Source organism: Mustela nivalis, assembly GCF_964662115.1.
Source record: "Mustela nivalis genome assembly, chromosome: 1".
In the NCBI taxonomy this organism is placed as follows: domain Eukaryota; kingdom Metazoa; phylum Chordata; class Mammalia; order Carnivora; family Mustelidae; genus Mustela; species Mustela nivalis.
In genome coordinates, this window is record NC_139020.1 from 202,658,557 (window position 1) to 202,678,799 (window position 20,243).

At 52.7% G+C, this 20,243-nt stretch overlaps 1 protein-coding gene across 1 annotated transcript in view; it reads left to right on the plus strand.

Annotated features, from left to right (window-relative positions):
* UNC13A (unc-13 homolog A) overlaps positions 1–20,243 on the plus strand; it is a 59,519-nt gene that overhangs the window by 11,494 nt on the left and 27,782 nt on the right. Inside the window, exons 4-16 of the mRNA XM_082711179.1 lie at positions 517–634; positions 1,918–2,041; positions 2,670–2,743; positions 3,632–3,686; positions 5,635–5,670; positions 8,799–9,006; positions 12,288–12,827; positions 13,087–13,195; positions 14,841–14,887; positions 17,807–17,885; positions 18,506–18,577; positions 18,831–19,050; positions 19,616–19,843. Coding sequence (XP_082567305.1) covers positions 517–634; positions 1,918–2,041; positions 2,670–2,743; positions 3,632–3,686; positions 5,635–5,670; positions 8,799–9,006; positions 12,288–12,827; positions 13,087–13,195; positions 14,841–14,887; positions 17,807–17,885; positions 18,506–18,577; positions 18,831–19,050; positions 19,616–19,843 — 1,910 coding nt within the window. The remainder of the gene's footprint in view (positions 1–516; positions 635–1,917; positions 2,042–2,669; positions 2,744–3,631; positions 3,687–5,634; positions 5,671–8,798; positions 9,007–12,287; positions 12,828–13,086; positions 13,196–14,840; positions 14,888–17,806; positions 17,886–18,505; positions 18,578–18,830; positions 19,051–19,615; positions 19,844–20,243) is intronic.

Sequence of the window (20,243 nt, forward strand, 5' to 3'; positions counted from 1 at the left end):
AGGATTTCCCCCAAATCTGTGCATTTCAGGGTGAGTCCTGCAAGGAAAGTGCCTAGAGATGGTATCATTCATGTTCTCATGGGTGTCCCCCTATGATTGAATAGAGATGACCCTGGGAAGGATGGAGACATCCTGAATACCCTCATCGTGGAGTAATAGGGAGCCACAGAGGGTGTCTGAGCCTCTTCCTCACTTAGCAAGTACTCTCGGGGTCTGAGGGTTCAAGGAATGGCCAAGGGAGTTGGCGATACAAGAGATGTGTGATGAATTTCCCCAGTCCTTCCTTCCGAACTTGTAATCCTGGTTCTGCTGTGATACCCTGAGCATGTAACTTAACCCTTTGGCCTCAGTTTCCCTTCTGTAAAACAAGAACCACTGTGTTACCTTCCTGGTAGGACTCACCCAGGCCTGGGTTTGAATTCCAGTTGGCTGTGTGTCCTAAGGCAGGTGAACTGAACTTTCTAAGACTTTACTCCCTCACTCTTACCCCGTCATGCCTCTCCCCTCTCTCCACAGCGAGATTAACCGCCTGGATTTGGGGCTGACAGTGGAGGTGTGGAACAAGGGTCTCATCTGGGACACCATGGTGGGCACCGTGTGGATTCCCCTGCGGACCATCCGCCAGTCCAACGAAGTGAGTGGAGGGCCGAGGGCTGGGGGGGAGTGCCTTGGAGGGGCCCAGAGGCCAGTGGCCTTCACAAGATGAACGTGTCTCTCTCTCCCCCAACAACGTTTGCGACGGTGGTTCCAAAGTCACCAGGGTCTGAACTCCTTCCATCCTGTTGCTCTGCCTTTCTCCCTGGGCAGCCCAGGACGGCTGCTGGAGGATCCCCATTACATCTGCATTGCCATCAGGGGAAGAAAAGGTGGCAAGGGAGGGGGCTCACCCTCCCGGTTAAGGGCCTAACCTGGAAGCTGCGCACAGACCTTCACTCACATCCTATTGGCTAGAACTTCGTCACGTGGACACTTAGCTGCCTGGGAAATGTAGTCTTAAGCTGCACAGCCCTGGGCCCCGCTGAAAATGTATTTCTATGGAAGAAAAGAGAAGGGTTATTGTAGGTAATTAGCTCGTTGTGCTGGGAGAAGGCTACACCAGTCCTGAAGGTACTAGACAATAACCTCGGCCTCCTCCCTCGCCTTCTGGCCTTACATCTCACCCCTTCCACTCAGACCCTTCATGCCGAGCCCCACCGGGATCTTAACCACCCTAGGACCTTTCCTTGCCATCCCTGCTCATCTCCTTTGAGGTGCCTTCTCGATGGCACTCGCTTACATTGCCAGCCTCATCTCCCCTGCCCCCCTCCAACTTCCCCCCCTTGTAGGCCCCAAAGATGGTCTCTGAACCTTCGCAGGTACTGTTCCCTGGGCTTCAAGTATCCCTTCCATCGCCCTCTAAGCTCAGCCCCCATGGCCTCTCCTCCAGGAAACTTCCCTCTGAATACCCCAGCCCCACCCCACCCCACCCCTGGCTCTGCCCCGACCTCTCCAGGCTGGAGGTGAGTGTGTCACGCTCTGTCTCCTGTGACCGCAGCACTGGTTTGTTCACTTTCGGTGGGGAGTTCTCCCCTGGGTGGGCATCAGGACTTTTACTGGAAACTAGGGCCACATACGCCCATGACAGATGAGGCATAGCTGTGCAAACTTGGGACCACCCCTGCCTGACCCCACAGGGCCTTCTCTCTGGGTCCCTGCCTCTGGGCTTCTCGGACCCACCATGTTGCCTTGGACCGGAACCTTCTCTGCATCAATTTCCTTGCCTGTAACGTGTGGGCATGACCCTTGCTCTTGGGGTGAGGGTGAGATGAGGGGAAGAGCGTCTTCTGTGAGAGTCGGGGGGGCTGCTGGTCAGCATGTAGCACATCCCTGCTCCACCCTGCATCACTTCGGACACTGTCACCCCGCCCCAACCCCCAGGAGGGCCCCGGAGAGTGGCTGACACTGGACTCTCAGGTCATCATGGCGGACAGTGAGATCTGCGGCACCAAGGACCCCACGTTCCACCGCATCCTCCTTGACACCCGCTTCGAGCTGCCTTTAGGTGAGTGTGGGGTGGGTAGACAAAGGACCCTCACCAGACCCAGGGGGATGGCCAGGGCTGGGTGGGTTCAGACTGCCCTTCCTTCTGAGGATGAAGTTTCCTGTCCCTGGAAGACAGAGTGTCTCCAGTTGCAGCGAGTCAGAAGGGCAGGCACCTGCCACGTGCAGAGCACACCACAGCCCCCCCAGGTCACCAAGGGCCAGCAAATGCTTCTTGATCCATAGGACTTGGGTCTGAACTGACCGGGGCTGGTCCCTGGTGAGGTCTTAGACTGCAGGGTGAGCTGGAGATAAAAGGAGAGACAAACAGAGACAAAGAGACATGTAGAGAAAAACAGCAGAGACACAGAGAGGCCTCTCTTCTTCTCTCGGAAGCAGCTCAGTTCTCTCCACAGCCTTTTCCCAAGAACCCATGGCTTCCCCACCCTTGGAATGCTAGGAGGCATCCCCTCTCTCTTCTTCCGTTCATTCCCAAGGCAGCTCTGGGGCTGGGAAATGGGACACCACCTTGTCTTCCCTTCTTCTTCCTCCACCCCCTTGAGACCAGCCCATAGACCAGCAGGCTGCCCCGGCTGGAGGCGGAGGGGCAGGGAGGGGTTCCAGACTCACAGCCAGGGCTCTGCTTCCAGACATCCCGGAGGAGGAGGCGCGCTACTGGGCCAAGAAGCTGGAGCAGCTTAATGCCATGCGGGACCAGGATGAGGTGAGCATTGGAGGGGGGACTCTGTTCCTCTTGTGCCTGTCCCTCCCTCTGTCTCCCCACGTCCTCTGCTTTCTGTCTCTGTTTTGCTCTCCACTTGTCTGCCTCTGTGTCTCTAACTGGACAAAATCAGAGCCTCATTTGGTGCCTTCTCAAAGCACGGAGGACATCAAAGAACACACAGTCCACCAATGATGAAACGCTTTCAATCCGCTGGAGTCCTGCCCTTGCCAGATACCCCCAAGGAGACACGGGGCCCCGCAGCAGCCCTCACCTCCGTTCTCTGCCCCACACCCCTCAACTGCTTGGTTCATACTTTTGGGCTTGTCAAAGCTCTCCCCCACCAGTTTGGTCTCTGTGCCCCTGTTCTTCCATGGCAACCCCCTTCTTCTTGGCTTTGTATCATCACAGTGCAAAGACCCAGCGGGGGTCAGAAGGCAGCCTTTGAAGGCAAAGGCTGAGAAGAAAAAGCAGGCGAGACCAGAGCTCTCTTTAGTGAGAGGTGGAGTGCCAAAAGGCAACCCTCACATTAAAATAGTTTTTGTCCAACCTCATCCCTCCTGATCTTTCTTCTGCTCCTTGACTCAGTTTCCCCCACTGCTCTCTCTTTCTTCCACTTCTATTTTGTTTCTTTCCCTCATCTGTGTTTCTTTCTTTGGCTATTTCTGTTTCTCACTCTTTCTGTGTCAGTGTCTGTGTGTGTGTGTGTGTGTGTGCGCGCGCGCATGCGCATGCGTCTGTCTTTTTTTGTGGACATCTGTATCCTTCTCCTGCAGACAGAGTGATTTGGGAGGCAGGGGTAGTCAGGATGGAACAGAGCCGAGGACCACCTTGGTCATCTGGCTTCTGGCCCTTCCTGAGAGGAACTCTCTCTCCTTCCCTCCTTCTCAGTATTCATTCCAAGATGAACAAGACAAGCCTCTCCCTGTCCCCAGCAACCAGTGTTGTAAGTACCTCTCAATTCCTCCCTGGGTATCAAATGAAACCTCTTCCTTCCGCTACCCATGGCTGTCCTGTGTAACAGGCCACCCCCCCCCCCCCACCCCCGGCCAGAGGAACGGATCCTAGGAGCACACAGTATTTGCTCTGGTGCAGTGGAAAGAAAAGATCTGGGGCTTGGATGTGAGTCTTGCCTTGCTGTGGGGTCATAGGCACGCCGGTGTCCCTTTCTGATCTGCAGAGTCCCTCTCTTTGAAAGAGGGCATTTGACATTGCCCTCACTCTGAGAGCTGTTGGAAAGGCACAAGAGTCCTACTAGAGATTTGGAAAACACTTTGCAGACCCTTTAATTCCATTCATCAGATCCTGAATGAGGACCTATAGCTCATTTGACAAACTTTCCTGGGGCCCTCACAGACCGCATCCCCCCAAGCAGCCCACAGTCTGGTGGTATAAACAATCTTGCTAACAAAGATACAACAGGCAGACATACAATGGATGAAGGCTGTTTCCTCTGTCCATTTTCTTAGATAGAGATCTTAGATAGGTCTCTGTTTCTTAGATAGAGAAACAGAGGCCCAAGAGGAGAAGTGACTTGCCCAAGGTCACACACCCAGCAGGAGACAGAGCTAGGATTTGAACTCAAGGTCTGAGGGGCTCCAGCTTTGCTTTTCTTTCCACTGCTCTGCATCTATGGACAATGTTGGTCACGTTCCTCTGACTACCGCCTCTCCACTAAGGCTGAATTTCTTGGGAGTGTTTATCTTCCTTGGCCCTGTGGATACTCAGAAACACCCAGGCCAGTTCTGCATGAGCCAAGGAGATGTCTGTCCCCTAAAAGCGCCCTCTGAGTCCCCTGGCGTGGGGAGGAAGTGACAAATCATATAGTCTCAGGGCAGAGCCCGCCTGACATTTTGACCCTGCCTTTCGACCTCTTTCGCCTTTTCCATCTGCTTCCCCCTCCTCCTTTCATCCCTTCTCACAGTCTCCCCTATATCCATTGTCGAACCCCATATGCCCAGGATGGTAAGGATGGAGCCCGGTGTGTGGAAGGGCTGGGGGACTGCAGTTGGGAGCCCCATTTCCACACTAATTTGGGGGAGCTATTGAGAAAGTCCTCTGACTTCCCTACTTGAGGAGGGGTCATTGCTGCCCTAAGAAATTACTAACCCCCACACTGGTGAATGGGGTCACTGAAGGACGGGGGGGGGGGGGAGACAGTGTCAGGCAAGTGGAAGCAGGAGCAGATGACGAAGAACAAACACCTGGGCAGGTGGACTGACCTGAGGATTGGGTTCATTTTGGGAATGGAGACCAGCACTTACCTCCAAGTTCTCTTGAAAATGTTTCATCACCGCCATTTCTTGGAGGCAGCCAAGTGTCAGAGGAGACAAGATTCCGGTCCAAGGCACTTTTCCAAGACGCCGTGTGCTGGGGATGAGGGGATGAGGGAAGATGTGGTTCTCTCCCTGGTCCTCAGAGGCTGTGTGACTTCAGGCTGCTCACTCTACCTCTCTGAGCCCTGTTTCTTCACCTGTAAAATGAGCAGAATGATTAAAACCCACCCATCCATGGTGTTTCAAAGTTTAGGTTTCCAGTTCAGTGTTTTCTTTCCTTGTATTCCAGAAGGGGGAGGGAGAGAGTGGGGAGTGCTTACCCCAGAGTTCAGAGTCGGAAAACCCTGGGCCACAATGCCCCCTTTATTACTTCCTGGCTGAACTTAGGGCCTCTGTGAAAAATGGGGAAATCCTACCTTCCTCCCAAGGTGATGATCGAAGGTGTCACAGATGTCAGTGGTGAAAGTGCTATTCTGAGAAGATACTTAGGGCAGGAGGGGCTCGGGGTCCTGGGGTGGGAGGAGGAGATGGGGAAAATGAGGAGGATGGGGGAGTCCCCCTCCCCATGCCCCCCCTCTGCCTGCTCCCTTTTATTATCTCTGCCCCTTCTCTTTGTAGGCAACTGGAATTATTTTGGCTGGGGTGAGCAGCAGAGTAAGTACTCAGCTTGATGTTCTGGGAGGCCATGGGGAGGTGGGTGCCTTGGCCACCCTGATGCCCCCCCGCCCCACCACCGAGGACGCAGGGAGCCTATGACGGACACACTGGGGCCTGAGGACTCACAAGGCCCTTCCTGTGCCCTCCTGTTCCTTGACATGAACGTCTGTCTTGAGGGTCCTGCTCTGTTTGGTGGGGAGTGGGCACCATTATTGGGGTGGGCGGACTCAGCTGGGAGGAGTGGGCCCTTAGACCAGAGACCTGCCTGTCTCCAGCTGGGCACTGTGACCCCTTCCCCCTGTTCCCCGTGTATAATGTCATCTCCTCTCCTGTGACTCCTTCCTCTTTTTGTCTCCCCATCTTCCTCCTCCACCTGGAAATGGGCCCCAATGTCACTTGGCAGCGGTAGGTACAGGGTGAGAGGGTCTCAGAAGAAGCAGCTGGGCAGGGGCCCCCGGGCACTTATCACTCCAGAGACCTCAGCTTCCAGAGTTCCCCACCATCTTCCTCCGATCTAACCCCTGGTTGAAGAAAATAAATAACCCTCACCGCCCCCCCACCCTGCAACTCGATGTTCATTTACTTCCTGAGCAATAAACTCATTTTCCCCATGTCCTGCCCCTTCCAGGGAAATCTAGTCTTCTAGCCTGAGCATGAGTCTACCTCCTTCCCTCTGCCCCGCCCACTGGGTGCTCAGATCCTAATGGACAACTTCCACTATGCCCTCCCTTTAGGACCAGGGAAACTGCTTACAGATACTTTGATCCAAAATAACTTGTCAAAAGCCATTTTGGCCCAAATAGGCATTTGGCAAACAAGAATTCTTGGTTAACAAACACTTTGCCACAAACAAACAATGCAGTCAAACACAAGCACATGTTTGGCTGAAACCAATTTGGCAAAAGCTGAAAATTATGACAGTTGGGTCATTTCATTAAAACCAGAGTGGCTGGAAATGCTTATTGGGAATCAGGCAATTTGGACAAGAACTATTTGGTAAAAAGCAGAGTCTGGGTGAAAGCAGAACGAATCCAGTAGGAAGCAATTTGTCCCAAAACAAGACAGTTTGTCAGAAAAAAATTAATAACTTGGCGAACACGCCCACAGCCCCATGCAATTTGGTTGGAAACACCTTGGCTCAGTCAAGGACAGTTTGGTAGAAAAAACGCCCATTTGGCTTAAGACTATCTACCCAGGTAATTGGGTAGAAAACGAGTTGGTCAAAGGAGCAATTTGGTGACACTGACAAATTGTCCGGAGTTCCCTTGGGGGACTGTCTGGGTTTCAGACCCCCCACTTTCATGGCCTCACAATGACACCCTGATGCCTGCAGATCTGAGCTGTGGAAATTCACATCTGCTTCTGCCTAAAATGGCCGCACCGGTGGCGCACAACACATCAATCAGATGGTTGGCCACAGATGATGGGGACAGGATAAAGAGCCTGTAGGTCACAGTGGCCCAAGTCAGCTGAGAAATCAGGAAGTCAGAATTACCTCGGGGAGGCTGGCTTTGCTAGCTGAAAATGAAGTTAAGTTTTCTCAAAAGGCAAAATAAGTTTGGGAATGAATCCAACTAGCTTTCTATGTGAAGGGTGAAATTAATTTTTTCAACAGTTTACCACATTTTAAAAAATGGACCTATTTGTCAAATATATGGAAATGGACACGATTAGCCGGAAAAAAATTAGAAGTTTAAAATAATAAGGCAAGAAAAACATACAAACATCTGGTAAATAAGCAAAAAAACCTTACAAGGATAAAAAGGGGCAGGCCACCCCTTTGGCAACTAATGTGACCAGTAAATTAATGCCACAGACAAGAGTCATAAGCCACCCAGTCAGGGGTTTAATTTACTTTTATTTTTATTTTTTTCGCAGCCTATTTGTTTTCGAGTGCTGCTTTCTAATTTATTTTATTTTATCTTATTTTATTTTATGGAGAGAAGGAGAGAGAGAGCATGCGCAGGTGGGCCTGCATGCAGGTGGGGACGAGGAGGGGCAGAGGGAAAGAATTTTACGAAGACTCCCCACTGAGCGCAGAGCCAGACTGGGCTCCATCTCATGACCCCAAGTTCATGACCTGATCCAAAATCAAGGGAGAGACACTTAAGTGACTGAGCCACCCAGGAGGCCCTCATGTTGCTTTCTAAATAAATTGAGTCTCTCCAATCCCACCACAATCTAACATCCCTCCATACTGTCCCCTTTTTATCAAGGAAAACAAACCAGATGAAAACGTCCTTCAATTCTTATGAAATACCTGAAGTTCAGCAATTCCACTCTGTTGCATTTTAGCGACAGATTCTGAGTGTGGTGATCTTTTTTTTCCCCTTTTTAAAAAGGTTTTTATTTATTTATTTATTTATTTATTTATTTATTTATTTGACAGAGAGAGAGAGAGAGATCACAAGTAAGCAGAGAGGCAGGCAGAGGGAAAGGGAGAAGCAGGCTCCCTGATGCGGGGCTTGATTCCAGGACCCCAAGATCATGACCTGAGCTGAAGGCAGAGGCTTTAACCCACTGAGCCACCCAGGCGCCCCTGAGTGTGGTGATCTTGCCTACCTAAGAATCTAATCCTTTTTGAGGGCTACGGTATCTGTCAGAGCCGCTTCTTTGTTCCGACACACGTGAGTTCAGATCTAGAATCCGCATTCTCGGACACCATGAAATCTCTGAGTGTTAAAGGAAATTATACTTCACCTTGTCCTCCTGATCGCCCTCTAAACGTCCCCTGGAGTGTTCGTGTGACTCACTGCCTGATGGAAAAACTCATCTTGTTTTCAGAAAGCCTGGACTTTAGCAAAGTCTATTTTCACATTTGAGCTGAAGGACACCCTCCAATTTGTCCTTGTCTTCCTCATATTGTAGGACCTACTTTGGACTCCCGACTATGAACCCAGTCTGACTGGCAAAGCAAGGTTTTCACCTCCCTTATCCTAAAGCCTCTACTTCTATTAACATGGCCCAAGATCCTTCATTCGTTCTGGCAAAGATTCCTCTTTTTGGGTTAGCAGCCAGTGAAGACTCCCTAGTCTGCGAAGTCTGAGAGACTGCATTTGGCCTCCATGGTGTGCTTTCTCTCCCTCCCCTCCTCACTGTCTTCCCTCCCCTCCTCTCTCTTCTAGATGATGACCCTGACAGTGCAGTGGACGATCGTGACAGCGACTATCGCAGCGAGACAAGCAACAGCATCCCACCACCTTATTACACTACATCCCAGCCCAATGCCTCAGTCCACCAGTATTCCGTCCGTCCACCACCTCTGGGTTCCCGGGAATCCTACAGTGACTCCATGCACAGTTATGAGGAGTTCTCCGAGCCACGGGCCCTCAGGTGTGTATCCCTGGAGGAAGGGATCCTTGTGTGCATGTGCGTGTACGTGGCTGTGAGTCCCAGAGTGGAGAGAGGAATAGGGGACCTGGGCGAGCTGGAGGGGGAGGTCAGTGGGTCTAGGAAAGCAGCATCCGTACTTTCTTTTAGGTAATAGAGTCCTTTCTTTACTCTTGATCTTATAAGAAAAATCTCCCAAGCTTGGTAAAAGGGGATCTGCTTTGGCTGAAGGGAGAGGGATAAGCCAGGAGGATCCTGAGAGGTGCCCCCAAAATATGGGGGTGCCTAGGCGCTCCCTTTAAGGGCCCTGGTTTCTGTGTACTAACTGGGCAGGGGAACTGTGGGTAGGGGAAGAGACGGGCATTCATGGAGGGTGGTGAGGCATAGTGACATTGAAAGGAGCCCTGTAAGCAAGTGGTTCATGGTCCTGCCATGGTGGTGCCCGGTCCTCCCTAATGGCTTCACTCTGTGTTTCTGACTGGTGGCCACGGGCACGGTGACACAGAAGCTGTACCTTGAAAGTAGGCTGTCCCATATCTGTCCCCTAGGTGGGTCCCCTGGTCCTCCTGAGCCATGCCACTGCCCTGTACAGGGTGCTGGTCCTCAAGCCTCAGAGGCTGACCCTCATGCCTGCCGTCCTTCCTCGCTGTCCCGATGACCCCAGCCCTGGTTTCCAAACAGAACGGTGGCAAACACGATATTGAGCAGACTGAATATTTGTAAAGCACTTAGAGTAGTATCTGTGAGCACTACACGGGGACTGTTAGATACAAGGCACAAATAATAGCGTTTGGAGCTAACCATGCACCCGGTGCTGGACCGGCACCTTCCCTTCATCATCTCATTTTATTCTCTGGGTGCGAATACTATTGGTCCCATTTGGTAGACAGGGAATCAAAGCACAGAGAGGTTAAGTCACTTGTTTGAGGTCACACAGCTGGTAAATCATAAGGACTAGTGTTTATGGGGAACCTACTGGATACCAAGCAGTGGCTTGGTGTGATTTTTGGTTGTGGGTCTTTCCCCTAAGTATTTGTTCCTGGAAGAATACATCTCCTTCATGAAAGCATCACTTGCCTTCATTTGCATACTCAAGATGGCTTCGTGCGATTATGGGAACAAACTTCCAATGTGTTGGAAACAGCTGAGCGTATAAGATATCAAATATTAATAAACTATTAACTCTTTTGGAAGAAGGAAAAGTCCTCTCTTGGAGAAAATGAGCTGGAGAGTGACCATAGCATCAGACCCAGAGAAAATGCCGGGAAGTGTTTGGTTGGAGGAGTCTCTCTACTGTGAGCATTCCTGGAACAGAATGCAGTGGGCGGGGGGGTGTTGGAGAAAGAGGAGTCTCCTCCCCTCGTGCTGTGGTTAGGCCATGCAGGGGTGAGGGGAGACCTTTCAGAAGGAGGACAGGATGCAGAAGCAGAAATGGCCTGCATTCCCCTGAGAGTGACTCAAGCCACACTCCCCGGGCATCCTATGGCTATGCTGCCTAGTGCTGGGTGATCCGAAAGGCTAGGGATACAGAGCCAGACACAGACATGCCATTCCACAGGTCGGGGCTTGGCTGTAAGGAGGGATACTGGATACTGGATACTCTAGGAGTAGGGAAGGGTAGGGAGGGCTTCCTGGAGGAGGGTGCCTGGGAGATGGCCCTTGAAGGATAAATGAGTCCGAGGCAGAGGAAATGGCTCGGCCACGGATTGGGGAGGTGCAAGGTGCCGGATCGTGCAGGAAGGCGCTTGGGTGGCTAACTCCGGGGCATGGGAGCCAGGGGAAGCATCTGAATGGGGGTAAGAGTTGTGTTGGAACTCAGTATGGCAGAGCCAGGATGGAGGATGGCCCCAAAGCCAAGCCTGGGACAATGTATGTGGTGCCTGAGTTGGCAAGTGGACACTTCCAGAGCCATGTTGGGATCCCTGTCCCAGGCTGCCCCCTTACCAGGGGCCCCAGAATGTGCTGGGCTGGACTTCATCAGCGGTGGGACTTTGGAGCCCTTTCCACCCAAGTAATACCTGCTGATCCCCACCTGTCTCCTGCCATCTACAGGGATGGGCACCAAAAAGCAATCAACTAAAGTCATAAACCAGCAAATGTTGGCTAGAGGGAGAAACCCCCATTTTGGTTGCTACAGCATCCCTGGGGCTGCCTGGGGAAAGGGGTTGTAGTCACTGAGAGTGGAGGAAGTATTTAAGGCAAGGAATGATGTTTGTTGAGTGACTGAGTGAATGATTATAAGGGGGATGAGGGGTGGCCCATGTGTCATGCTGCGCACCCACAGGCAGAGATAGAGATTTCTTCCTAGTCGTGCCCAGCACGATCCAGGGGGGCATCTTAGGAGCATATAAAGACCTGACTTGGCCAGAGGGTGGGGGAAACTCACTCAAAGAAGGGACATTTTATTGGGCACCAGAGGATTTTGCCCAGAGGTGGGCAAGAGTATAGGATTTTGGAGCAACAGTGAGAAAGCTAATGTGGCTGGAGCCGGGGGAGAGAAGAGAGCTTGTAGGGAGATGAGGTGCAGAGGCTGGAGGGTTTGGGCCACACTGGGTGTAGTCTGGGTGTGCCACACGGCACAGACTTTATTCCAAGGGCTCTAAAAAGCTATAGTAGAGTTTGGAACAGGGAGGTATGTGATCGCATTTATGACTTGAAGGAGTCCCTCTGTGGCTTCCATGGGAAGCAAGTAGTGTTGGGGATAGGACAGTAAGGCTGCACCTGGTAGAGGCAGCGGAGCCTGGACGAGGGTAGAGCCCAGGGTGCAAGGAAATTGATGCATTTTGCATGAGTTTTCAAGGTGGAGTTGGGGAGACCCCCGGCAGGGTTGGCTGTGAATGGAGGTTAAAGCAAAGAATAGAGGCAGAGAGGTGTGGGACCCGGGGTCATCAAGAGCCAGGCGTGGCCATGTTCAAGTTTCAGGAGCACTAAGTCTCCAAAGGCTGGAGATAAGGGCACTAATTGGGGTCCCCAGCACATGAAAGGAGCATTTGCAGCCTCCACGGTGCATGGACGGAGTGACGCACAGTAGGTCATCAGTGATCTCTAATAGCATCCATCAAGTTTCCTGCCTGTATCTCCAGACCGGAAATGGCCCGGAAAGCCAAGATTTTTGTTTCTTCCATTCACAACTGTGTTTCCCGGGTTCGTAGGGCAGAACATGATTCCCGGTAGGGGCTTAACCGATACTGAGTGAATGACTGGGTGTTGGAACCTGTGTGACTGGGGCTGGGTCCAGCAGTGGCTCTGTGCCTCCGCTGCTGAGCCCCAGCTGGTTCCCACAGCCCCACCGGCAGTAGCCGCTATGCCTCTTCGGGGGAACTGAGCCAGGGCAGCTCGCAGCTGAGCGAGGACTTCGACCCGGACGAGCAGAGTCTACAGGGCTCTGAGATGGAGGACGAACGGGACCGGGACTCCTACCACTCCTGCCATAGCTCGGTCAGCTACCACAAGGACTCCCCACGCTGGGACCAGGATGAGGAGGAGCTGGACGAAGAACTAGATGAGGAGCTGGATGAGGACCTGGAGGACTTCCTAGAGGAGGAGGAGGAGCTGCCTGAGGAGGAGGAGGAGCTGGAGGAGGAGGAAGAAGTGCCTGATGACATTGGCAGCTATACCCAGCGGGAAGAGGTGGCAGTGGCTGAGCCCAAAGACTTTAAGCGTGTCAGCCTCCCACCGGCCGCATCGGAGAAGGAGGAGAAGGCTCCAGCTGTACTTGCTGAGGCCCACGACGTGGCCAAGGCAGCCTCTGAGCCAGCCGCCCCGGAGGAGGTGCCCACAGCTGAGCGGGCACCTGAGCCCGAACCCCCCAAGTCTGAGGAGAGGTAAGGGGAAGGGACCAAGGGGCTGTCACGGGGTCAGTGGTGCCGTGATGGGGTCAGCATGGACCTGGGGAATGGAGGGGAGTTTGTCACAGGGTCGTGGCTGGGGAAGCAGAAGGGACACTGATGCCATCAGAGGGGGTACAGATGGGCCGTTGTGTCTCTGAAGGGCCAGAGAGTCCATCAAGGGCCTGATGTCACTCCAAGGGCTGGGGGTCAAGGGAGGGCCGGCCCTGGAGCCTCATGACATCCCTTGCCTCAGTTTCAGGCGACAAGAGGATGAGGAAGGCCAGGAGGGTCAGGATTCCATGTCCCGGGCCAAGGCCAACTGGCTTCGTGCCTTCAACAAAGTGCGGCTGCAGCTGCAGGAGGTGAGTGAAAGCCGCCACCTGCCGGGTCAGACCCATGTCCCACCCACACCGGTGCAGGGACCAGACTGCTTACCTCCCCGCCACTCCCGTGCCCCTCCCACCCGGAGCCAGTTCCCAGACCCCGCCCACACGAGCCACGACACGCCCATGGACAGCTTGGCCACGCCCACTCCGGCGCCCCCTCCACCTTCTCTGCACCTTCGTCTGTCCCGGTCTTTTCATGCTCCGCCCACACCAACCTGGCCCCACCCACACTCTTCTCTGTCCTCCTCCCACGCTGTTCCCCGCCCAGTCCCTGCCCAATCGGACCCCTCTCTGGCCCTAGCTACACCTTGGCTTCATCTGTCTCCGGAAGGGCCGTTCTCTGTTCTCACCCGTGCCTGCCTGTCCTCTTCCCCAACCAGCTGGACCCACCAAGGCCCAGCCCAGTCTTCCTCATGGCAGCCCGGAATTTTGAGGGGGGTAAGAAGGAGAAGTGAGCCGGAACCTGGAGCTAGGTCATGGGTATAGCCATGTCGGGCGGGGGTCAAGTTCATGGGTAGGGGTAGAGGTTAGGGATGGGGATAGGGCTAGAGGTCAGAGTTAGGGCAGCAGTCAGAGATCAGAGGTCAAGGTTAAAATTGGTGTCAGGGGGAGGAATCGATTCCTGGGATAGCATTGGGTACCAGTGTCAGGGCTGGGGAAAGTTCTGAGGTCTGGTCAGAGAAGAAATTAAGTGAAAGATAGGTTGGCATTAGGGTCAGGATGGCTGTTCAGATGGGCAGCAGGATTGAGGCCATTCATTTACCTCTTCAGTTGCTCAGGCCACCCTAGGCTGGGGACAGAGCAGTGCCCTTATGCAAGTGGCCCTTCCAAACTGGGGTGAGGCTGGCAATAGGATATCCTAAACAAATTCCCAAAGTCCTAGACCGTCACACACCAGAGCCGCAGAAACTTCAAATCAAATTTCTTATGTTTTAAAACAGAATTCTATTTTATTTTTAACGAAGTACTCCAGTCACATGGTTCTAAAGGTAAAGGGTAGAAAAGAATTTGCAGCGTAATGTCTATTGAATAACTTTCACTAAATCAGCAAATTAGATGAAAAAAAAAAAAAAACCCAACAACCAACAGCTACTCTTATAATGGAACCAGCCATAGAACAAAAAGTAAATAAATAAATATGGGCAGACTCTCTGGGTTTCATAGGAGCATAAAACTAATCCAAGACCATCAGGAAGACTCCCTGGAGGAGGAGACACTTAAGGAGAAGTGATATGCAAAATACATCAATAATACTTCCAAAGAGAGGGCTGGACCCTCTCCGATCTTTGCCCACCATGCCACCCTTTAGTTGCATCAGAGATGGGGGTGTCAACCCAGGGTCTGCCCTGAGATCCAAATGACGAATGGAGGCTGGTCGGGTGCCGTAGGTGGGAGGGCATACAACGAGCTAGCACATCTCAGGCAAAGGCCCTGGGGTACAAGATCAGATGAGCAGGTGAGGCTGGATGAAGGATAGAACCTTACGAGGGTTTGAACCAGCCTGTGAGAATCCCAGGACTATAGAGCATGAGCACAAAAGAGATGGGGAGCCTACCCTGCCCTGGGGAGACAGTGACCGTATCTCTGTCTCAGAGTGACCATATCTCTGTCTGTCCCACAGGCCCGAGGAGAGGGAGAGATGTCTAAATCCCTATGGTTCAAAGGCGGGTGAGTAACGGAATTGTAGGGGTAGGAGGAAGTTTTGAACCTAGAGCTTGAGGCTGCTTTACATCATAGCCTCAGCCCCGTGAGGGGAGCAAAGGGTTCCATTTATTTATATATTTAAGATTTTATTTGTTTATTTGTCAGACAGGGAGAGAGAGAGCACAAAGAGTGGGAATGGCAGGCAGAGGGAGAAGTGGGCTCCTCCCTCAGCAGGGAGGCCTATATGGGACTCAACCTCAGGACCCTGGGATCGCAGACACTTAACTGACTGAGCCACCCAGGTGCCCCCAGGGGATTCCATTTAGATGCGGGACAGAGCGAGTGACAGATTGGGTGAAATCATGTAACCCCAGACAGAAACCAAAGGTAGTAACACATGGAATTCTTACAACAAACCCAGGAGGCCTGCTAGCCCTATTTTACAGGTGGGGAAATTGAGTCCAAAGAGGTACGTGCCTTGTCCCAGCTGCTTGCTTTATTCAAGACCACTCCCCTCGCCCCGCACCTTCCCTCCCCCACTAGAAATAAATGCAGGGTAAAGGAAAAGTTTATTTCCTGCAGTACACCTCTGTAATCCTGGAGTGAATTTTTTATTTTTTGCTTTGATTGTTATTTATTTATTTATTTATTTATTTTTCAAGATTTTTTTAAATTTGAGAGTGACATAACAAGTGAGAAGGAGTAAAACAAACTCCCCGCCAAGCAGGGAGCCCAATATGGGGCTCAGTCCCAGGATCCTGGGATCATGACCTGAGCTGAAGGCAGATGCTTAACCGACTGAGCCACCCAGGTGCACCTTGATTCTGTTTTTAAATATCTCAGATTATTGCTGTGGCTGCTGGCTCTCTAATGATAATTATTTGGTCTTACATGGAGCAAGTTGCCGTATCTAATTTCTTGAGTTTCTAATTTTCGGGGCTTTCTTTTCCTTCAGCGTCTGAGTGGTGAGGTTTGAAGATGTAAAAGATATTTTTAAAATTCCACTAGTGTTTTAAAAATAGCAGCAGGAAGGTGACTGCCTTCCCTTACATGTCCCTTGCACACAAAGGCATGAAGACAGAAGCTGCCGCTCCCAGATGAGCAGGTGTCCTGGGTGGGGAGCCCAGGACGCAGGGACTGACACGGGGATGTACGCGTGCTTTATGCAGGAAGTGCCCTCAAGAGAAATCTGTGAGGCGGACAGGGCCAGGATGGGGAAGCAGCCGGGCACAGGTGTAGTTCAGGAATCAGCACACCTCTGCCTGCTGGAGCATACGAATAGCATCCCAGGGCTTGTCTGGAGTCATTGGCTGCCAGGCATCTCTCTCATTGGACAATGAGAAGCTTCTGGGGAGGAACCACACCTGAACCCTCTTTGAGATGAGAGCAGCTCTCAGTAAAGTGAATTCGTACTGGGCACAGAGCTCCTTCAGATCCACCAGCCACCCAGCCACACCAACACTGCCAAGAGGCCATAGTCTAGATTTCCAGTTCCTCTCTTCCCGTCAGCTTTTTTTTTTTTTTTTTTTAGATTTTATTTATTTATTTGACTGACAGAGATTACAAATAGGCAGAGAGGCAGGCAGAGAGAGAGGAAGGGAAGCAGTCTCCCCGCTGAGCAGAGAGCCTGATGTGGGACTCGATCTCAGGACCCTGAGATCACCACTTGAGCCGAAGGCAGATACTTAATGACTGAGCCACCCAGGTGCCCCAAGACTTTATTTACTTATCTGAGAGAGAGAGAGAGAGCACAAGCAGGGAGAGAGGGACAAGCAGACTCCCTGCCAAGCAGTACCCCGACATGGGACTCGATTCTGGGACTCTAGGTCATGACCTGAGCTGAAGGCAGACACCTAACTCACTGAGCCTCCCAGGTGCCCCATTCCAGAATAGATTTTTTTTTTTAAGATTTTATTTATTTGAGACTAAGAGAGTGCACTAGTGGAGGAAACAGGCAGAGGGAGAAGCAGGCTCCCGACTTAGCAAGCTAGATCCCAGAGTCCAGGCATCATGACTGAGTCAAAGGCAGATGCTTAGCCGACTGAGCTATCTAGGCATCCCCAGAATAGATTTTAAATACACATATCTATTTCCAATTCTGAACAAAAGGAAAGGTTTCATGAATATCTTTAGTATATTATTCAGTTTTGATTAATTCAAGTTTTCTTTAAATGTAGGCAACAGCATCATCTCCCCATTTCCCAGATGAGGAAGCTAACATCTAGTATCTTCATTCCCCAGGATCACTATAACAAACTACCACAAACGAGTAGCTTAAAACAACAAAAATAGATTCTTCTACAGTTCCGGAGGTCAGAAGTCCAAAATCAAGTTGCTGGCTGGCCCCTACTCCCTCCGATACCTGTAGGGCAGATCCTGTTCTTGCCTTGCTAGCTGCTGGTACTTGCTGGCAATCCTCAGGATTCCTTGGTTTGTAGATGTGTCACTCTAAACTCTGCCTCTTCACGTTGCTGTCTCTCTTTTATAAAGGGGTCCACCTAATCTAGTGTGACCTCATCTTAACTAATTTTATCTGTGATGACCGTATTTCTTTCTTTTGTTCTTTTTAAAAATATTTTATTTATCTACTTGTCAGAGAGAGAAATCACAAGTAGGCAGAAAGGCAGGCAGAGAGAGGGGGAAGCAGGCTCCCTGCTGAGCAGAGAGCCTGATGCGGGGCTCAATTCCAGGACCCTGAGATCATGACCTGAGCTGAAGGCAGAGGCTTAACCCACTGAGCCACCCAGGCACCCCAATGACACCGTTTCTAAATAAGGGCACATTCTGAGGTTCGAGGGGGCTAGGACTTAAATGTATCTTTTTGGTAAACACAATTCAACCTTTAATACCCAGGGAGATCAAGTGATGTCCGGGCCTCAAGTGATGCCTGTTGGAGGAAGGAGGGAAGCCTGGGCCCTTGACATCCCTGTGTATGTCTTGCAGCCCAGGAGGTGGCCTCATCATCATTGACAGCATGCCAGACATCCGCAAGAGGAAGCCCATTCCACTCGTGAGCGACCTGGTGAGCGCCTATGCCCTCTCCTCCCCCCACAGAGCAGTTCTGCCATAAGCAGTGCTCAATCTGCACAACTGCCCATGGCAGACCTGGGACTGGGAGCTGACAAGGTGTTCTCTGGGACTAATGTAATCTGATTTCTACCCTACCTGCTGCATGGACACTTCAGGCCATGGTGAGTGATGGTGACCTCGGCCTCTAGTCTCTGTCTCTTCTCCAGGAATCACCCCCCGACACAACTAGGATCTTTCAACTGGCCCCAACCCATGGGTTCTGGGAGGGATGACCCTGTCATGTCCTGCAGTTTATGGATGGGAGAGAGAGCAGGTGACTCCCGACCTTGGTTCCTGGAGTGGCTGGAGATCATGCCAAGTGCAGCTCCTGAGCCTGGTGGGGAGGGGGGTGAGTCAGGGGTGTGAGGCTGCACACCTTCCAGGGTCCCTTCTAACCCAGAGTCTTTGTCACTTTCCAATTCTTTGCTGGCTCTGCTCCTGCTACTGTGACCTGTTTCCTCTTCGTGGCTGTGGCTTCAATCCGTGGCTGGTGGCTGTGGATTCTGCTTGTGGTGACAACCCCATGGGTGTGAATCGACCCCTGTGACTCCCTGGGTGATTTCCCTGCCCTAGTCCCTGGTCCAGTCCAGAAAAGCAGGCATCACCTCGGCCTTGGCCTCCAGCACTTTGAACAACGAGGAGTTGGTGCGTGGGGCCCTCCCCTTTCACTGGTTGAAGGGTGGGCTGGGCTGGGGCTTCCTGGAGGAGGAGGAAGGGAGAGTGTGGTAGAGACAGGCATTCCTAGCTCCCCATAATCTGGTTTCCAGAACTGGGTTGTGCAACATCCTGCCGACATGATCTGTGCCCAGGAACCGTGGTCCCACGGTGTATTATACTCAGCAAAGGGGTGAGGGCGGGGCAGGACAGCGCCCCATGCCTCCCCGCTCCTTCCCCTCAGAAAAACCACGTTTACAAGAAGACCCTGCAAGCCTTAATCTATCCCATCTCCTGCACGACGCCGCACAACTTCGAGGTGTGGACGGCCACCACGCCCACCTACTGCTACGAGTGCGAGGGGCTGCTGTGGGGCATCGCAAGGCAGGGCATGCGCTGCACCGAGTGCGGTGTCAAGTGCCACGAGAAGTGCCAGGACCTGCTCAATGCAGACTGCCTGCAGCGTGAGCGCGGGGCTGGAGGGGCGGGGCTCCGGGGTAGGGGCGGGGCTCCACGGAGGTGGAGGGGGCTGGGCGGGGCAAGAACCAAGGCCGGACTCCTTGGCTGGAGGGTTGGGGCGAGAGGAGGGGAAAGGAGATGTGAGAGAGTCAGGAAGTAGTGGCGCGGGGCGCAGGGACTAGCTGAACTGTGCAAGGGATGGGCTTAGAGTCAGCGGTTCCCCTGGAGAAAAATGGGTTAGGACTAGGGTTAGCTCGGGAAGGAGGGGGCTCAGCGTGGGGGGAGGAGTCAGAGAACGGGCGAGGTCTTGGCTGAAGATGGGGATTCAGAGGGGGAGGAGACTCCCGTAGACTGGTGGGGACTGATGGGTAAATGGGTAGGAGGATTCAGAGAGCAGGTAGAAAGTTCTTAGCAGCTCTAGCTTTGGGGGGGGGGGGGCGGTGAGTCACCTGAGCCCCCACGGCTTCAAGTACCCTTGGCCACAGCCGAGGAAGTTCTGGAATGGGAGTTGGGTTTCTCCCTGCGGTGAGGGAGCGCACTCTGGACAGTGACTGCTGTCTGCGTCCACAGGGGCCGCGGAGAAGAGCTCCAAGCACGGGGCAGAGGACCGGACGCAGAACATCATCATGGTGCTCAAGGACCGCATGAAGATCCGGGAGCGCAACAAACCCGAGATCTTCGAGCTCATCCAGGAGATCTTCGCCGTGACCAAGACCGCGCATACGCAGCAGATGAAGGCGGTCAAGCAGAGCGTGCTGGACGGCACATCCAAGTGGTCGGCCAAGATCAGCATCACTGGTGAGGCCGCAGGGGTTGGGGGTGGCCACAGGGCCCCTTCTTCTCAGAGCCCTGTGTTTCCTTCTATGGCTCTTCCCTTTGCCGAGTGTACTTGAGTGTGTCCGTGTTTTTTCCATGTCCATGTGTGTATTGGTGCTCCCCGGGGGGGGGGGGGGGATGTACGCCTCCAAATGTGAGCCGCGCTCTGTCTTGGTTGGTGCCCCCACCCCGCCCCCAGAATCATACTCCAAGAAGAGGAGTTGAGGGCACATTGTTTATTTGTGGGGTGATGCAACCCAGTTGAGAGTAGAGAAGTGGGAGTTGGGAAGTGAGACTGGGAGGGATGGAGCCCCACACAGGGTGCCAATGATCCCGCAGTGCTGTGGACAACTGGGGCTCAGACCTGTGTGCCCCACCCCCA